This window comes from Osmerus mordax (genome assembly GCF_038355195.1).
Source record: "Osmerus mordax isolate fOsmMor3 chromosome 28 unlocalized genomic scaffold, fOsmMor3.pri SUPER_28_unloc_7, whole genome shotgun sequence".
Lineage (NCBI taxonomy): Eukaryota > Metazoa > Chordata > Actinopteri > Osmeriformes > Osmeridae > Osmerus > Osmerus mordax.
In genome coordinates this window covers 247413-263638 of record NW_027120410.1, presented here as the reverse complement: position 1 = coordinate 263638, position 16226 = coordinate 247413, and the positions used below count along the sequence as shown (strand labels likewise).

At 48.9% G+C, this 16226-nt stretch overlaps 1 protein-coding gene across 1 annotated transcript; it reads left to right on the top strand.

The window, feature by feature from the left end:
* Positions 1-4246: 4246 nt before the first annotated feature.
* Positions 4247-13767, top strand: LOC136939007 (3-hydroxy-3-methylglutaryl-coenzyme A reductase-like). The gene is given in 21 exon segments (XM_067231872.1): positions 4247-4279; positions 5998-6204; positions 6534-6645; positions 7483-7570; positions 7668-7752; positions 7989-8094; positions 8192-8298; positions 8446-8562; positions 8655-8815; positions 8943-9084; positions 9086-9170; positions 9508-9722; positions 10021-10215; positions 10484-10642; positions 10738-10895; positions 11020-11125; positions 11274-11444; positions 11602-11742; positions 11952-12110; positions 12188-12342; positions 12773-13767. Coding segments are annotated over 21 exon segments (2757 nt in total). The 3' UTR covers positions 12828-13767.
* The last annotated feature ends 2459 nt before the right edge of the window (positions 13768-16226 follow it).

Genomic DNA, 16226 nt, shown 5'->3' with positions numbered 1-16226 from the left:
GCGTGTTGGGGTTAGGACAGGAGAGAGGGTGTGGAGCGTGTTGGGGTTAGGACAGGAGAGAGGGTGTGGAGCGTGTTGGGGTTAGGACAGGAGAGAGGGTGTGGAGCGTGTTGGGGTTAGGACAGGAGAGAGGGTGTGGAGCGTGTTGGGGTTAGGACAGGAGAGAGGGTGTGGAGCGTGTTGGGGTGAGGACAGGAGAGAGGGTGTGAAGCGTGTTGGGGGTGACAGTCTCGGTGTCTCACCGGCATTATCAGTCATGTTGACGTTGGGGCCCAGCCGGAGGAAGGCTCGGACCTTCTCAGTATCTCCGTTCATCACAGCCACGTGGAGCCCAGACTCCCCAAGGACGTTCCTCCTGTGGGCCATGGCCAGGGTCACCTTTCCCTCCCTCCTCTCGCCCTCCTTCCTCCCTCTTTTCTTCCTCCCTCCCTCCCTCCTCCAGCTGGTCCTCACTGGGCTGGTCCTCACTGAGCTGGTCCTTGCTCCTGACAAAAACACGGAAAAATAACCTTAAAGTTCCATCTCTCTGAGGTACTGTTTTTCTTTTACTGTTTTACTATTTCATTTTAGTGACAGATCATTAAAAGGCAGCTTCTAGAAAACTGAAAGGATGAACACTGCCTAACGGTTAGGGGAACATAGTTGGCACAGACACAATGAAGTCTGTGAAAGGATTACGTTTCATAGGGGCCTTGTGCATCGTGGGAGATGTAGTCTTTCTGGTGCTGATGTGGTTCCGTTTCCTGTTCCTGGAAGCTGTTCCCTCTGAGCTCAGCTGGGTGCTACATGGGCCATGAAGATGTTTAGGTCTCAAAGCATGAACACATCTCCCAGAAACCAGCTTTGAATTTACCCTTTCCCATGTACGCTTTGGAGAAAACTGTCCTATACTATATTATATGATGCATTCTTATATTACTGTATGTGACACTATAAGATTAATAATGGCTTCTCATGTGGACAGTGACTCCATAAGCAGTCCAGAGCCGAGGAACCAAACTGTGGTCTCCATGTGTCTACTTGACGAAATACTATTAACCCCATCCACCCCCTTCCTACTTACACTGTGTTCAACTGCTCTCCTCTCCTCCCTACAATAGGAGAAAACAACATTCATTTACGAGCCACATATATTATCTTACGGCATCAGTTATGTGTCAGGTCTCGGGCATAAGGAGCACATTGTTCCGTCAGCGTGGTCCTAAGCAGGTTCATGAAGACGGGCGAGGCGAGGCATGAGAGGGGGATTGTCAGGGGATGTGTACCCGCAGTGTATAAGGCCTTCCTACAGTGCTGCTGTACAGAGGTCAGTGTACCCCCCTAACCCTCCCCCATGCCTCCCCCTGCCCCCCCCTGCCTCCTCCCTGCCTCCCCCCAGATGCTGGTGCTGCTCCTCCAGCTCTCCTGCTGCACAGCAGTTCTCCCTGTACATGCTGTACTTTTCTCAGTGAATAAGCCTCTGATTGTGTGTGTGGGCCTCAGGGCTGTCAGTTGCTGTGGGCGCTGGAGACCTCCGGCCAGTGAGAGGCCACGTCTGTGGGGGCGGCTGACAGTCTGGCCCAATATTCAGCACATCAACTTCAAGCATTCATCTGTTTTTGAGTTTGCAAATCTTGCTGTATGCTTTTACATTATAACCTTGTCTGCAGTTATTCAGAAGAAATATTTCTGAATTAAATAGCACAGGTATGTTTAGCATTTGCCTTTATTTAATATTCATTTAAGTTATATCAAATTGGAATTAATTAAATTGCCTGGATCTTGACAATACTTGATAACTCTTAGGATACAGACTCTTAGGATACAGACTCTTTCCACACACTAGCAGCTGGGCAGCAGAGATAGTTATGGTTAAGAGTCAGAAAGACGAGCCTTACAGCTTGGCACCACCTGCAGGTGAGATGGAGGCACTGCTTGTGTGGTGTGTTGTTACCTCTCAGTGTGTCTGTCTTGAAGCTGGAGGGGCCTTCTCTACTCTCCTGCTTCTCTCTCCCCCTGATCCTGATCTCTCTCCCCCTGGTCTCTACACCCCTGGTCTCTCTCCCCCGGGTTTCTACACTCCTGGTCTCTCTCTCCTTGGTCTCTACACCCCTGGTCTCTCTCCCCCTGGTCTCTCTCTCCCTGGTCTCTACACCCCTGGTCTCTCTCTCCCTGGTCTTTCTCTCCCTGGTATCTTCACCACTGGTCTCTCTCCCCCGGGTATCTACACCCCTGGTGTCTCTCCCCCGGGTCTCTACACTCCTGGTCTCTCTCTCCCTGGTCTCTACACCCCTGGTCTCTCGACCCCTGGTCTCTACACCCCTGGTCTCTCCACTCCTGGTCTCTCCCCCCCTGGTCTCTCTCCCCCTGGTCTCTACACCCATGGTCTCTCCACCCCTGGTCTCAGCTGGTTTGGAGTGTCTGGTCACCATGCCATCAGGCTGGGAGGGCCCCACAGGGGAAACAGCAGCAGCATGGGGGCTTGTGCTGATGTCACTTCCCCTCTCTGTTCCTTGCAAACATGAGGGTTAAAAATACATGTTAGCTATGCAGTACCACTGACGTGAAAGCCCCACTAGGGGGCAGCAGTTGCACAGTTCTTGGTCTAGGTTGGTTATAGGTTCTGATCTAAGGGTCTAGGTGCTACACACTGATCTTCATGGAGAGTAAAATAAAACTCACCTCTGTCAACCTGCTTAGTGGCACTACGGTCAATCCCTTTTGCATCACCTGTACTAAAAGCTTCCCTAGCAAAGGAAAATACTTATCATGAGTGTACAAGGGTTATACATGTCATACTAGTAGGCTATGTATGTTTTAATGTATGTGTAAATGTCTAATTCCTCTACTTGTATCCACACGTGGCCTGGCCTGAGCTGATAGCGCACCTCGCTGAGGATACAGCGTTGTCCACGTTCTGAAGCAGGAACAGAATAATGAAATATCAGCTTTTATCAATTTGTTCTTAAAAATGAGGGTAACATCGACATGGCGCAACACTTTCACAAGCCTCTCAGCATCTTGGCTATGAGTCGTATCCTAGCTAACGTTGCTAGCTACCTTCACGGGAGTGAGACGTACTTCTGTCAGACGCTTTTGTGCCATTAAACCAAGTTGCGGAGACATATCTGGTGGACAATAAAGTGATTAGCTAGCTAGCTAGGAACGAAGTACAGTTAGCTGTTTTTATCCACAATCCCAATTTAAACGAGCAAGTAAAACAAAAATATCCTTAGTATACTGTTCAGCTCTACCTGTTTGACTGGTGGTGCTTATGAGGCAACTGGTCGACGTCTGTGAGAATGGCGATCCCACAATTATCTCAGAAAGCATCAATCTGCCCAACACACAACCGCCACATTTCAGGAGCTAGCTAGCAGCACAGTGCTAGTAACTTAAGGCAGAGCACTATTTAATTTGGCTGTCACTTGTTGAATACATTAGCTCATTTATAGCAAACTGTGTAGATATATAGATGAATACTACTGGTATTCCTAAATAGCTTTTGAGATAGCTCTAATTTGACTAGCATATGCTCTAGGCTGTAGCAAACTAGCTGGTTATGAGATACCACACCTGTCAAGGTAAAAGTCGGCATCTCCTTCAGAATCTCCGGCTTCGGAGGCTGCCACAAATTCAGTGTCGGATAAACTAATATTCATACTTGCTGTGACAAAATGTCACTCACTAACACATTCTATTTGCTGAAACTTCACAATAACCAAGTATGCTCGCTAGCTACCTTCATGTGAGACAGTTTTTTTTGTTGCCATAAAGACCCGTTCCACAACACTTTGAGCGCGAAGAATTCTGCTTTTGGGACACTTCTCACTAAATATTTTACAATCCTAATAATTTGATTCTTCAATTAATATTAATAGTATATTAAATGTACTTATTATAATCGTTTTTATTATTATATTTTGTAGTTGCATGACACGTAGCCAACTTAATGTCTTTTTGGCAGCCTATAAATGTGTTTCGGGTTTAAATTAACTATATGAGCTTACACAGAAAGATAGCCTACTAGTAAACTGCTCAATTGATTTATTTAAATAAAAAAAACACCCAGTTATCTCTTATCTTCCCATTCCATGTAAAAGATAGATACGACCACACGTCGATTGGTAAAAAGTGTACGGCACAGTAAATCTGTTACCCGAATAATAAATAATTAACTCACTGTACACGAAACGTGTACATTAGTTCGCCTTTCAACAACAGTAGGAGTCTGACAGGGATGCACCGGCCGCTCTGAGGAGAACCAATGATGCTGCGTCGCTCGAGCTTTCAGCAAGTGGCGAGATCGCGCGTCCCTGCTCTGGACACGCCCCCTGTGCATGTTGCTAAGGAAACAGGGTGGACCTTAGTACTCGTGAAGCAGCTTTCGAATTTAATTGGCTCATGCTTCGGATGACGCAGTCCCATGCCACCTCGCGACGCACCTACGGTAAAAGCCGGCGGCCTCTGCTCAAGCTGTCTCCGGTGTGAATGGGACGGAAACGGGCGCCTGTGTGCATGAACCTATTTATTGTATCAATAAAACAAATATGCACACAGTTTAATTTATTTAGTTAATAACTCTTCAACTTAAGACATCGTTTTAGACCGCAGCAAAAAAGTAGGCTACGGACACAGTGGCTATTATCCATTTAGTCGCTTTAATTCTTTGACCCATTCTGACACAGGTAAGTTGGTCTATCTCTTGAACCAATTTGATGAATGCGAACTGACCTGTTTAACTTGTGACTGACATACTGTATACATAGCTAGTAAATTATACAAGACAGTTTGGGAAGAATAATGGCAGCAGGCAAATTGCTTACGTTTTTTGTGGCTATTCAGAGTACCTTTATTAGGCTACGCGAGAACAAATAACTAGGTACTGTCATCTGTGAATGCAGAACCCACTTGATGACAATGTATTTTCCATCACGTTACGTTTTTTTTTTTTTTTTGTATGTAGGCTATGTATTTTCTACACGTGTTTGACCTACTATAGATTAACGATTAGACTCCAACCAACATCTGAATTCGGCTTTCTTTCACCGTCACTTGTTCAGTTGCCTGCAGTGTAATTGCGCTGGTACAGCATCCAGGAGCTGATGTGTGGTTGTGGAGGCAGCTTGTGCGTGGAGCCTGTTGTTTCTAATATCGTATAGCCCTTTTTACAAGCAATGTCCCAGAGGGCTTTCCCATAGAACTACCCCTCAACCAACCTAAACCCTCAAGGAAGACAAGGAAAAACTCCCAGAAAAAATTATTAGAGGAGAAAAAATGTAAGAAACCTTGGGAGGAGCAATTCAGTGAGGGATCCCCTCTTCCAGAGACGGTTGGTGAAGAGAGGAGCATATTTGCAGACAACAAGATGGGTTTAGGATTAGAGGTCTATTGTCTATTGTTGTCCTTTGGGGATGGACGTGAATATATTATTTTAGCTAGGCCACACAGACATTATTAGCAGTGGCGATTTTTATTATTTAGTGATTCCGAGACATTTACATTACATTTATGCATTTAGCAGACGCGTGGTGTGCTACTATGAGGTGAATCATGACAGAAGTAGGTTGGGGCAGGTCGGACTATGCTCACCATGAATCACAGTGGACAGATGGACCTCTAAATAGAAGCCCACTCGACTATTTTAACTGATGTCAAATTAGATCCATCAGACTTCAATGTTTACATCTGAATTTGGTTGTCTAACGCTGCTTTTTTCTTATTTTGGGTTTGTCGTGCAAGTCAGGCGCTGAAGTGTCCAAGCAGGAGAGTAGAGCAGTCCAGGGTGTGCAGTTTGGTGAACATCAGTGTTCAGAAATATATTTATTGTATTGGATGTCGATGAATCAAATATGACTAATTTAACAGCCGAGCATGAAAATCCTGAAACAGTTGATCTTTGTGAAGTTGGAAACTAAAATCAACGAGTTAATGTTCACCTACAGTCATCTTGCCTACATCACCACAGGAACAATACTTTCCAGTCGTAAATCCTAACATCTGTCTCTCTCTGTCCAGACTCCTGTCTTCCCCTCCTTCTCTCCTCCTCTCCTCTCCACCATGCTGACTCGGCTGTTCCGCCTGCATGGGCTGTTGGTGGCCTCCCACCCCTGGGAGGTGATCGTTGGCACGGTAACCCTCACCATCTGCATGATGTCCATGAACATGTTCACCGGCAACAACCAGATCTGTGGCTGGAACTACGACTGCCCCAAGATGGAGGAGGTACTAAGCTAGACTGCACTGTACTGTACACACCATACTGTACTACAAATTCCCGTCATTTTCTTTACACTCACACTCAGCAGTTTGTCACCCTGGTTACATAAACAATTCCCTCATCGGAAGTGTCTGGAAGAATGACACATTGCAGTATGGATCAATAAAGTATTTCTCCACTTTAAGGATTTTGAAATTGTTGTATGCTGTAACACTTTGGTGACATGAAGACACAAATGATTTCCGCCTGTATTAGAAAGTGGTATTGCCTCATGGCTCATTGCTGGTGTTTACGACTTTATTTATTGATGTTTTGCTCTGTTTGCGTGTTCCAGCAGGTTCTCAGCAGTGACATCATCATCTTGACCATCACACGCTGCATCGCCATCCTCTACATCTACTTCCAGTTCCAGAACCTGCGACAGCTCGGATCCAAGTACATCCTGGGTACGCATCGCTCTACACACGCATCGCTCTACACACGCATCGCTCTACACACGCATCGCTCTGCACACGCATGTTCTCCACATGCATCGGTCCCCACACGCATCGCTCTGCACACGCATGTTCTCCACACGCATGTTCTCCACACGCATCGCTCTACACACGCATCGCTCTACACACGCATCGCTCTACACACGCATCGCTCTGCACACGCATGTTCTCCACATGCATCGGTCCCCACACGCATCGCTCTGCACACGCATGTTCTCCACACGCATGTTCTCCACACGCATCGCTCTACACACGCATCGCTCTACACACGCATCGCTCCCCACACGCATCGCTCTGCACACGCATGTTCTCCACATGCATCGGTCCCCACACGCATCGCTCTGCACACGCATGTTCTCCACACGCATCGCTCTGCACATGCATCGCTCTCCACACGCATCGCTCTGCACACGCATGTTCTGCACATGCATGTTCTCCACACACATCGCTCTGCACATGCATGTTCTCCACACGAATCGGTCCCCACACGCATCGCTCTCCACACGCATCGCTCCGCACCCATCGCTCTCCACACCCATCGCTCTCCACACGCATCGCTCTCCAAACGCATCGCTCTCCACACGCATCGCTCTGCACAAGCATGTTCTCCACACGCATTGCTCTGCACACGCATCGCTCTGCACACGCATCGCTCTCCACACACATGTTCTCCACACACATGTTCTCCACACACATGTTCTCCACACACATCCTGCAGCTCTTCACCTTGTTTCACACAGGAAGTGAAACATGAGCTACAATCCCTCTCTCCTTTTCTGCCTCATGTAGGGATCGCCGGCCTCTTCACCATTTTCTCCAGCTTTGTTTTCAGCACAGTCGTTGTTCACTTCCTGGATAAAGAACTGACTGGCCTCAAGTGAGTGTTACCTTGTCACTGCTGCAGTCAGAGCACATGGTTTTGTTACCTCATCACAACAAGAGTCTCACATCCTCCATCTTGTTTGTGTTTGAAGCGAGGCTCTTCCCTTCTTCCTCCTCCTCATCGACCTCTCCAAGGCCTGCGCGCTCGCCAAGTTCGCCCTGAGCTCCAGCTCTCAGGTGCTCCTTCTGCTCCTGCGTAGTTACGGTTAAACACTGTAGCACCTGTCTCACATTATATACTATAGCAGCTGTATCACATTATATACTGGAGCAGCTGTCTCACATTATATACTGGAGCAGCTGTCTCATGTAGAAAGTAAAGCAGGAGTTCAGTTCTAACAGTATGTTGGTGGTCAGAGATGATGGTGATAATAATAGTATTATAATGCTAATCGCCTCCTGTGTGTGTTCAGGACGAGGTGAGGGACAACATCGCTCGGGGCATGGCCATCCTGGGGCCTACCTTCACCCTGGACGCCCTGGTGGAGTGTCTGGTCATCGGAGTGGGCACCATGTCAGGTAGGGGCCGCTGGGGACCAGAGAGAGGGCTCGCCTACACTCTGGTTTTGTGTGTGGTAGAGGGGGTCAGTAACCCTGGTTGTTTGTGTGTGTGCAGGTGTTCGCCAGTTGGAGATCATGTGCTGCTTTGGCTGCATGTCTGTCCTGGCAAACTACTTTGTGTTCATGACCTTCTTCCCTGCCTGCGTGTCTCTGGTGCTGGAGGTGAGGCTCCTGCTGACCTGACCCTGGGACATGTTCACTACCTGCTGACCTGACCCTGGGACATGTTCATTACCTGCTGGCTCTTTCTGTCTGTGTGTGTTCTCTCTGCTCATCCTGTGTGTGTGTGTGTGTGTGTGTGTGTGTCAGCTCTCCAGGGAGAGTCAGGAGGGTCACCCTGTCTGGCAGCTGGGCCACTTCTCCAGAGTGATGGAGGAGGAGGACAACAAGCCTAACCCCGTCACCCAGAGAGTCAAGATGATCATGGTACACACACGCTCACACACACACACACACGCACACACGCACACACTCAGACAGAGTCCACATGATCTCTCCTGTGTTCCTGGGTGGTGCAGTCCCTGGGTCTGGTGATGGTCCACGCCCACAGCCGCTGGATCGCTGAGCCCTTCCCCGGCAACGCCACGACAGCGCGGCCCCAGGTCGGCATGAGCCTGGACCAGCACACCCCCAAAAGGATCGACCCCGACACCCCCCTCTGGCAGTTCTACCTGTCCAGGTGAGTTTAGCTCTACCTCTCCAGGTAAGACAGACTAGTCAACAAGGAGTGGTCAGGCTGAAAATCTTACATTTAGTCTCTCTTCCTTTTCTTTCCTTCCCTCCATCCTTCTACCCCTCCTTCCCAGGATGGTGAGCCTGGATGTGGAGCAGGTGATCTGCCTGGGTCTGGCTCTGCTGCTAGCAGTGAAGTACGTCTTCTTTGAGCAGGTGGAGATGGAGTCCACCCTGTCCCTGAAAAGCCCTGCCCTCCGCCGCCCCCCCCCCCTCCTCCTGCTGCAGGACGGAGCCCACCGCCCGCGCCCTGTCCCCCCGCGCCCCACCCACCCTGGCCATCGCCACCAAGGAAGAGAGAGGTAGGGCTTGTGTGGACCGTTTTAGTGCGTAAAGACACGTGTGTTAACGTGTGTTTCTGTTCTCTGCGTGTTCCGTACACATGGACCTCTGTCCGTACAGAGGTGGTGACTTGTGGTGTGTTTACTTCCTGTGGTGTGTTCACTTCCTGTTGTCCCTATCAGAGGTGGTGATTTGTGGTGTGTTTACTTCCTGTGGTGTGTTCACTTCCTGTGGTGTGTTCACTTCCTGTTGTCCCTATCAGAGGTGGTGACTTGTGGTGTGTTTACTTCCTGTGGTGTGTTCACTTCCTGTGGTGTGTTCACTTCCTGTGGTGTGTTCACTTCCTGTTGTCCCTAGCTGAGGTGATACGGCCGCTGCCCCCCAAAGCTGAGCTCCAGCACAGAACCATCTTCATCCTGGGGGACGAGGGGAACACCCAGCCCACACAGGCACCCCAGCCCCCCCTGACCCGCCAGATTCAGCCCCCACAGGGGCCTCAGGGCCCCCAGCCCAGCCTGCCCTACACCCCCCGACCCCTGGAGGAGTGTCTGTCCATCCTGAAAAACCCAGAGGTGAGTCTCTCTGCACACACACACTCTGCAGGACAGCAGTGAGAGGGGTTTAGAGAGGCCTGTCCTCAATGAGCTTAGCTCTCCCTGCTTCCTCACTGTTGACCCTGGAACACCAGGACGCTAATGCAGCTACAGCACCTCAGAGACTCCATCAGCCTGTGTCCTCACATCCCACCTGCTGACTTTGCAGGACTCCGAGGGCCAGGTGTGTGTGCGTGTCAGTGTGCATGTGAATGTGTGTAGGAGAACAGAAGTGTTTGAGTGCTGCTGGATCAACAGGGTGTTGTTGTGTTTCCAGAAGGGAGCTGGTTTCCTTAGTGATGAGGAGGTGATGCTGCTGGTACAGTCCAAGAACATTCCAGCCTACAAGCTGGAGGCCACGATGCAGACACCGGAGAGGGGCGTGGCCATACGCAGACACATGCTGGCGTCCAGCCTGCCCTGCCCCGGAGCACTCTCCTCCCTCCCCTACCTCAACTACGACTACTCTAAGGTCAGCTCATGTTCTGCTGAGGGAGAACAAACAGCCAGACTGGGACAAATAAGCGTAATGTCTGACCAGTGTCCTTTACAGGTGTCCTCTACAGGTATCTGTCCGTTCTGTGTGGCCTGAAAAGGATTTGTTTAGTGGTGCATTAAAATGTACATATCACTTTACAAAAAGAATACTAAATATAGCTGAATATAGCAAAATGATCTTGCCATTTCATGTAAAAACATTTTTTATAATAAATAATAACCAAAAACGGTGTGCTTGCCAGGTGATGGGCACCTGCTGTGAGAACGTGATTGGCTACATGCCTGTGCCGGTGGGTGTGGCCGGGCCATTGCACCTGGACGGGCGGCAGTTCCAGGTCCCCATGGCAACCACAGAGGGATGCCTGGTTGCCAGCACCAACAGAGGTTGCCGAGCAATAGCTGTGAGTGACACATTTTATCCACACTGAAGGCATGAGTTTACTGTGTAACACATAATGTAGTGAGTTTGAGTTTAAAACGACCCCTGACCCCACAGCTGGGCGGTGGGGCCAGCAGCAGGATCCTGGCGGACGGGATGACGCGGGGGCCGCTGGTGCGGCTGCCCTCCGCCTGCAGGGCTGCTGAGGTGAAGGCCTGGCTGGAGAGCAGCGAGGGCTTCTGCGCCATCCAGGAGGCCTTCGACAACACCAGCAGGTCAGCACTGGGGCTGGACTGGGGCTGAAGGGGGAAGGGACTGAGGACTGCATCCTAGTTCTATTCGGTTTGTTTCTATGTTAGGGGCGGGGCTCACCTGTAACTCTCACTTCTTATTGGTCAGGTTTGCTCGTGTGCAGAAGCTCCTGATTGGCTTAGCTGGTAGAAATCTGTACATCCGCTTCCAATCCCGAACCGGCGACGCCATGGGGATGAACATGATCTCTAAGGTAGGTTTCAGCTCTGGGCTCCACCTGTGGGCAATTGTGCTGGTTGCTCAACCCGTGTGTGTGTGCAGGGTACAGACAAACGTGTGTGTGTGTGTGTGTGCAGGGTACAGACTAACGTGTGTGTGTGTGTGTGTGTGTGTGTGTGCAGGGTACAGAGCAGGCCCTGGCCAGGCTGCAGGAACAGTATCCAGACCTGCAGGTGTTAGCGGTCAGCGGTAACTTCTGCACCGACAAGAAGCCGGCCGCCATCAACTGGATCGAGGGCCGAGGGAAGTCTGCTGTATGTGAGGCCACCATCCCTGCCAAGGTGGTCCGAGAGGTACCAGCAACATGCCATCAGCAACATGCCATCAGCAAAGATGTCCAGCATGCCCCTGTCATGTCCTGTGTTCTGAGTGCTGTGTTCTGAGTGCTGTGTTCTGAGTGCTGTGTTCTGAGTGCTGTGTTCTGAGTGCTGTGTTCATGCTGTCCTCCAGGTGTTGAAGACCAGCACAGCTGCTCTGGTGGACGTCAACATCAATAAAAACCTGGTGGGCTCGGCCATGGCCGGCAGCATCGGCGGCTACAACGCTCACGCCGCCAACCTGGTGGCCGCCATCTACATCGCCTGTGGACAGGTGAGACGCTAGCACGGTTATCACTGACACAGGGGGTGGAGGCAGGCTAGCACGGTTAGCACTGACACAGGTGGTGGAGGCAGGCTCGCACGGTTAGCACTGACTCAGGTGGTGAAGAAAGGCTAGCATGATAGCTTCAGAAGAGGGTCATTTTCAGTGTCTATGGTGAAAGTGTTCAGGCAGTAAGTGGGGCATCTTTATTGTTTTAGGACCCCGCCCAGACGGTGGGCAGCAGCAACTGCATGACGCTGATGGAGGCGTGTGGGCCTGGGGGAGAGGATCTCTACGTCAGCTGCACCATGCCCTCCTTGGAGCTGGGCACCGTGGGCGGGGGCACCATCCTGCCCCCCCAGCAGGCCTGCCTCAAGGTACACACACACACGCACACACACACTGTGTCAGGATGGTGTGATGATTTGATGGTAAGATGGAGGTGTGTGTGTAGATGCTGGGGGTGCAGGGGGCGTGCCAGGAGAGTCCGGGGGAGAACGCGCGGCAGCTGGCCAGGGTGGTGTGTGCCACGGTGCTGGCAGGAGAGCTGTCCCTCATGGCTGCTCTAACCGCCGGACACCTGGTCAAGAGCCACATGGCCCACAACAGGTATGGACCCCTCACACACACACCTGTACCCCTCACACACACACCTGTGCCCCTCACACACACCTGTACGCCTCACACACACCTGTACCCCTCACACACACACACCTGTACGCCTTACACACACCTGTACGCCTCACACACACCTGTACCCCTCACACACACCTGTACCCCTCACACACACCTGTACCCCTCACACACACCTTTACCCCTCACACACACACCTGTACCCCTCACACACACCTGTACCCCTCACACACACACCTGTGCCCCTCACACACCTGACAGGGTCGTCCTGTTTATTTACTCTTTGACGTTGATGTATTGATATATGATGTATTGATATATGATGTATTGATATATGATGTATTGATATATGATGTATTGATATTTGATGTATTGATATATGATGTATTGATATTTCTTCCTGCAGATCCAAGATAAACCTGCAGGAAGCTCCAGGGACCTGCACGGAGAAGGCATCCTGAGCACCTTTGTTCTCTAGGGTTATCCAGGGGTTCCCCAAGGTTCTTGAGGGTTCTCTCACCAAGGAGAGAGCACAAACCAACCACTAAACAAGGCCACTTTCATTTCAGAATTCAGCATCAATCAATACAGACCTGTAGACATATTGTAATATTTAAAGGGATTCTACTAAGCAGGTCCAAGCAGACTAGGTTTCCAGACGACGTCTTGTATGTGATGGTCTGTGGTACCATGACTGAGGTGGGACAGCTATTCCTCATGACAATGTTTGTATAATTTAAGATGGGAATATGTGAACTGAGAGCTGGATGAACGGCACAGTTTGCATCTGTCTCTTTCAACAATTAAGGGTGATTGTGTTTGTTAAAAAGGGATTTGTCAGTATAAAAGGAATTTTATGTTGCGCAGCACGCAAAGTAAGACAGAACAAAATATTGCAAAGTACACGCTAATGTTTTACCAACAAGTATAAATTGCCAAATACAGCCTTCTTAACCTAGAACCAATCATTTCTTTAAGTGAATGTTTTTCTGTTGAGTGTGAATGGCCCCTAAAAGCAGTTCCGTTGTAGCTTACCTTACTATGTACTTTATTGAGATTGAATACATGTGCGTGTGTGCGTGCGTGTGTGTGCGTGTGCATGCGTGTGTGTGTGTGTGTGTGCGTGTGCGTGTGTGTGTTTCACAAAGGTGCTCTGCAGCCTGTGTGGTTGGCTGTGGTTTCTATGTACAGTATGATTGGGGCTGACTGTCAGAGCAGTACAGTGACTTAGCTAAATCACTTCCTCTGTGTTCATTATGTTCATGAGGCCCAAACCAGTCTGCCCTCATATCTGTAAAACAGCTCACAAGGTGCGTAGTACAGTAGAGAGGAGGTGTCAGGCAGGTGAGTCTGGTTGGCACTATTCCTTTACAAATATGAGAGAATTATAGTTTTGCGAATTCAAATATTTTGCATATATTTTGTAATAAAATAACAATAATTTACAATAAAAATTCAAAAACATTCTATGTGTGCTCATTTTTACACATTGAGCATAGGGGTAATGAAACATAACATTATGTACAATACCGATGTAAGAGGAAATATCTCTCATTATGTACAATACCGATGTAAGAGGAAATATCTCTCATTATGTACAATACCGATGTAAGAGGAAATATCTCTCATTATGTACAATACCGATGTAAGAGGAAATATCTCTCATTATGTACAATACCGATGTAAGAGGAAATATCTCTCATTATGTACAATACCGATGTAAGAGGAAATATCTCTCATTATGTACAATACCGATGTAAGAGGAAATATCTCTCATTATGTACAATACCGATGTAAGAGGAAATATCTCCTTGACCTGGAAGCTTGTCTGTGTACCCACAATGTGAACATCAAAATGAACGGTATCTTGTCAGCAACTGAATCGTTTCCCAACTTGTAGAGTTCGTAAAAAGTCCACAATGTCAATCTCCTTTAAAGCAGTTGATGTAGTCAGAATGCGTTCAGTGTGGGGTTAAGGGTTGGGTCACACACGTACATAACAGAAAGACACACTGTGCCTCACAGACAGATGATAATAATATACAGCTTGGAAACATGTCTGTCTAGGCCTATATCTCTCTCTCTTAACACACAGAACAGGACTGAGTTCTGTATCTCTCTCTCTTAACACACAGAACAGGACTGGGTTCTGTATCTCTCTCTTAACACACAGAACAGGACTGGGTTCTGTATCTCTCTCTCTTAACACACAGAACAGGACTGAGTTCTGTATCTCTCTCTCTTACACACAGAACAGGACTGGGTTCTGTATCTCTCTCTCTTAACACACAGAACAGGACTGAGTTCTGTATCTCTCTCTCTTACACACAGAACAGGACTGGGTTCTGTATCTCTCTCTCTTAACACACAGAACAGGACTGAGTTCTGTATCTCTCTCTCTTAACACACAGAACAGGACTGGGTTCTGTATCTCTCTCTTAACACACAGAACAGGACTGAGTTCTGTATCTCTCTCTCTCTTACACACAGAACAGGACTGGGTTCTGTATCTCTCTCTCTCTTACACACAGAACAGGACTGAGTTCTGTATCTCTCTCTCTCTTACACACAGAACAGGACTGAGTTCTGTATCTCTCTCTCTCTTACACACAGAACAGGACTGGGTTCTGTATCTCTCTCTCTTAACACACAGAACAGGACTGGGTTCTGTATCTCTCTCTCTTACACACAGAACAGGACTGAGGTCTGTATCTCTCTCTCTTAACACACAGAACAGGACTGAGTTCTGTATCTCTCTCTCTTACACACAGAACAGGACTGAGTTCTGTATCTCTCTCTCTTAACACACAGAACAGGACTGGGTTCTGTATCTCTCTCTCTTACACACAGAACAGGACTGAGTTCTGTATCTCTCTCTCTTAACACACAGAACAGGACTGGGTTCTGTATCTCTCTCTCTCTTACACACAGAACAGGACTGGGTTCTGTATCTCTCTCTCTCTTACACACAGAACAGGACTGAGTTCTGTATCTCTCTCTCTTACACACAGAACAGGACTGAGCCAGTCACACCAACACGATTAGAAAGCCGTAACTTTCTCTCCTTGACCCTGAATCCCAGCTGAGGTTGGTAGATCCAGCAGCAGAGATCCACCCTGATGTCACAATGGACTCCCCTCACCAGAGGAGAGGACAGCCAATCAGCTTAGAGTTCATCACATCTCACCAGCTCCGGGACTACCAATTGGCTGATCCCTCTGCAGGACGGCAGCGGAAGGTTCCTGAATATTCATGATTTAATACCTGTAGTGACGTGTGTCGCTAAGCAACAGGTCAGAGAGAGGGGGGCTGGGATAAGCCGTGTTGAAGTCTGGCCTTCACCACACTCCTCTGCTTGTCTTTCACAGTATAGATAAGATGACTGCATACTTTACATACATTGTCACAGGGAACTGAATTAGCAGTTCATTAATTCCTTGATCAGGCTTCAACCAGTCCATCCAGGTCCTGGTTATAAGAGGCCTCAGTAGTGAAGCAGCTGCTGCTTAGAGACATCGTTTAGGCTCTGCTGTAATCTCTGCTTTATTTTTGAGAGTGACTGTGTAGAGAGACAGGACAGGCAGGGAGGGAGAGGGGATGACATGCAGCAAAGAGCCCAGGCTGGTTTCGAACCCTTGCAGCTGCGGTAAGGCCCTAGGCTGAGGGGTACGCGTTCTACTAGGTGAGCTTCGGGACGACACGTGACGTTCCACATCTTTAGTCCTCAATCCAATCCCAGTTTGTCAATTCAACTTTGAAAAGAAAATGGACCCGGTGCCTTTAACTACTGCGTTCAGACTCGACAGATATTTCTGTGTGTCCGTGCAACCTCTGGTGTTAGATCCACTACATTGCGCGAC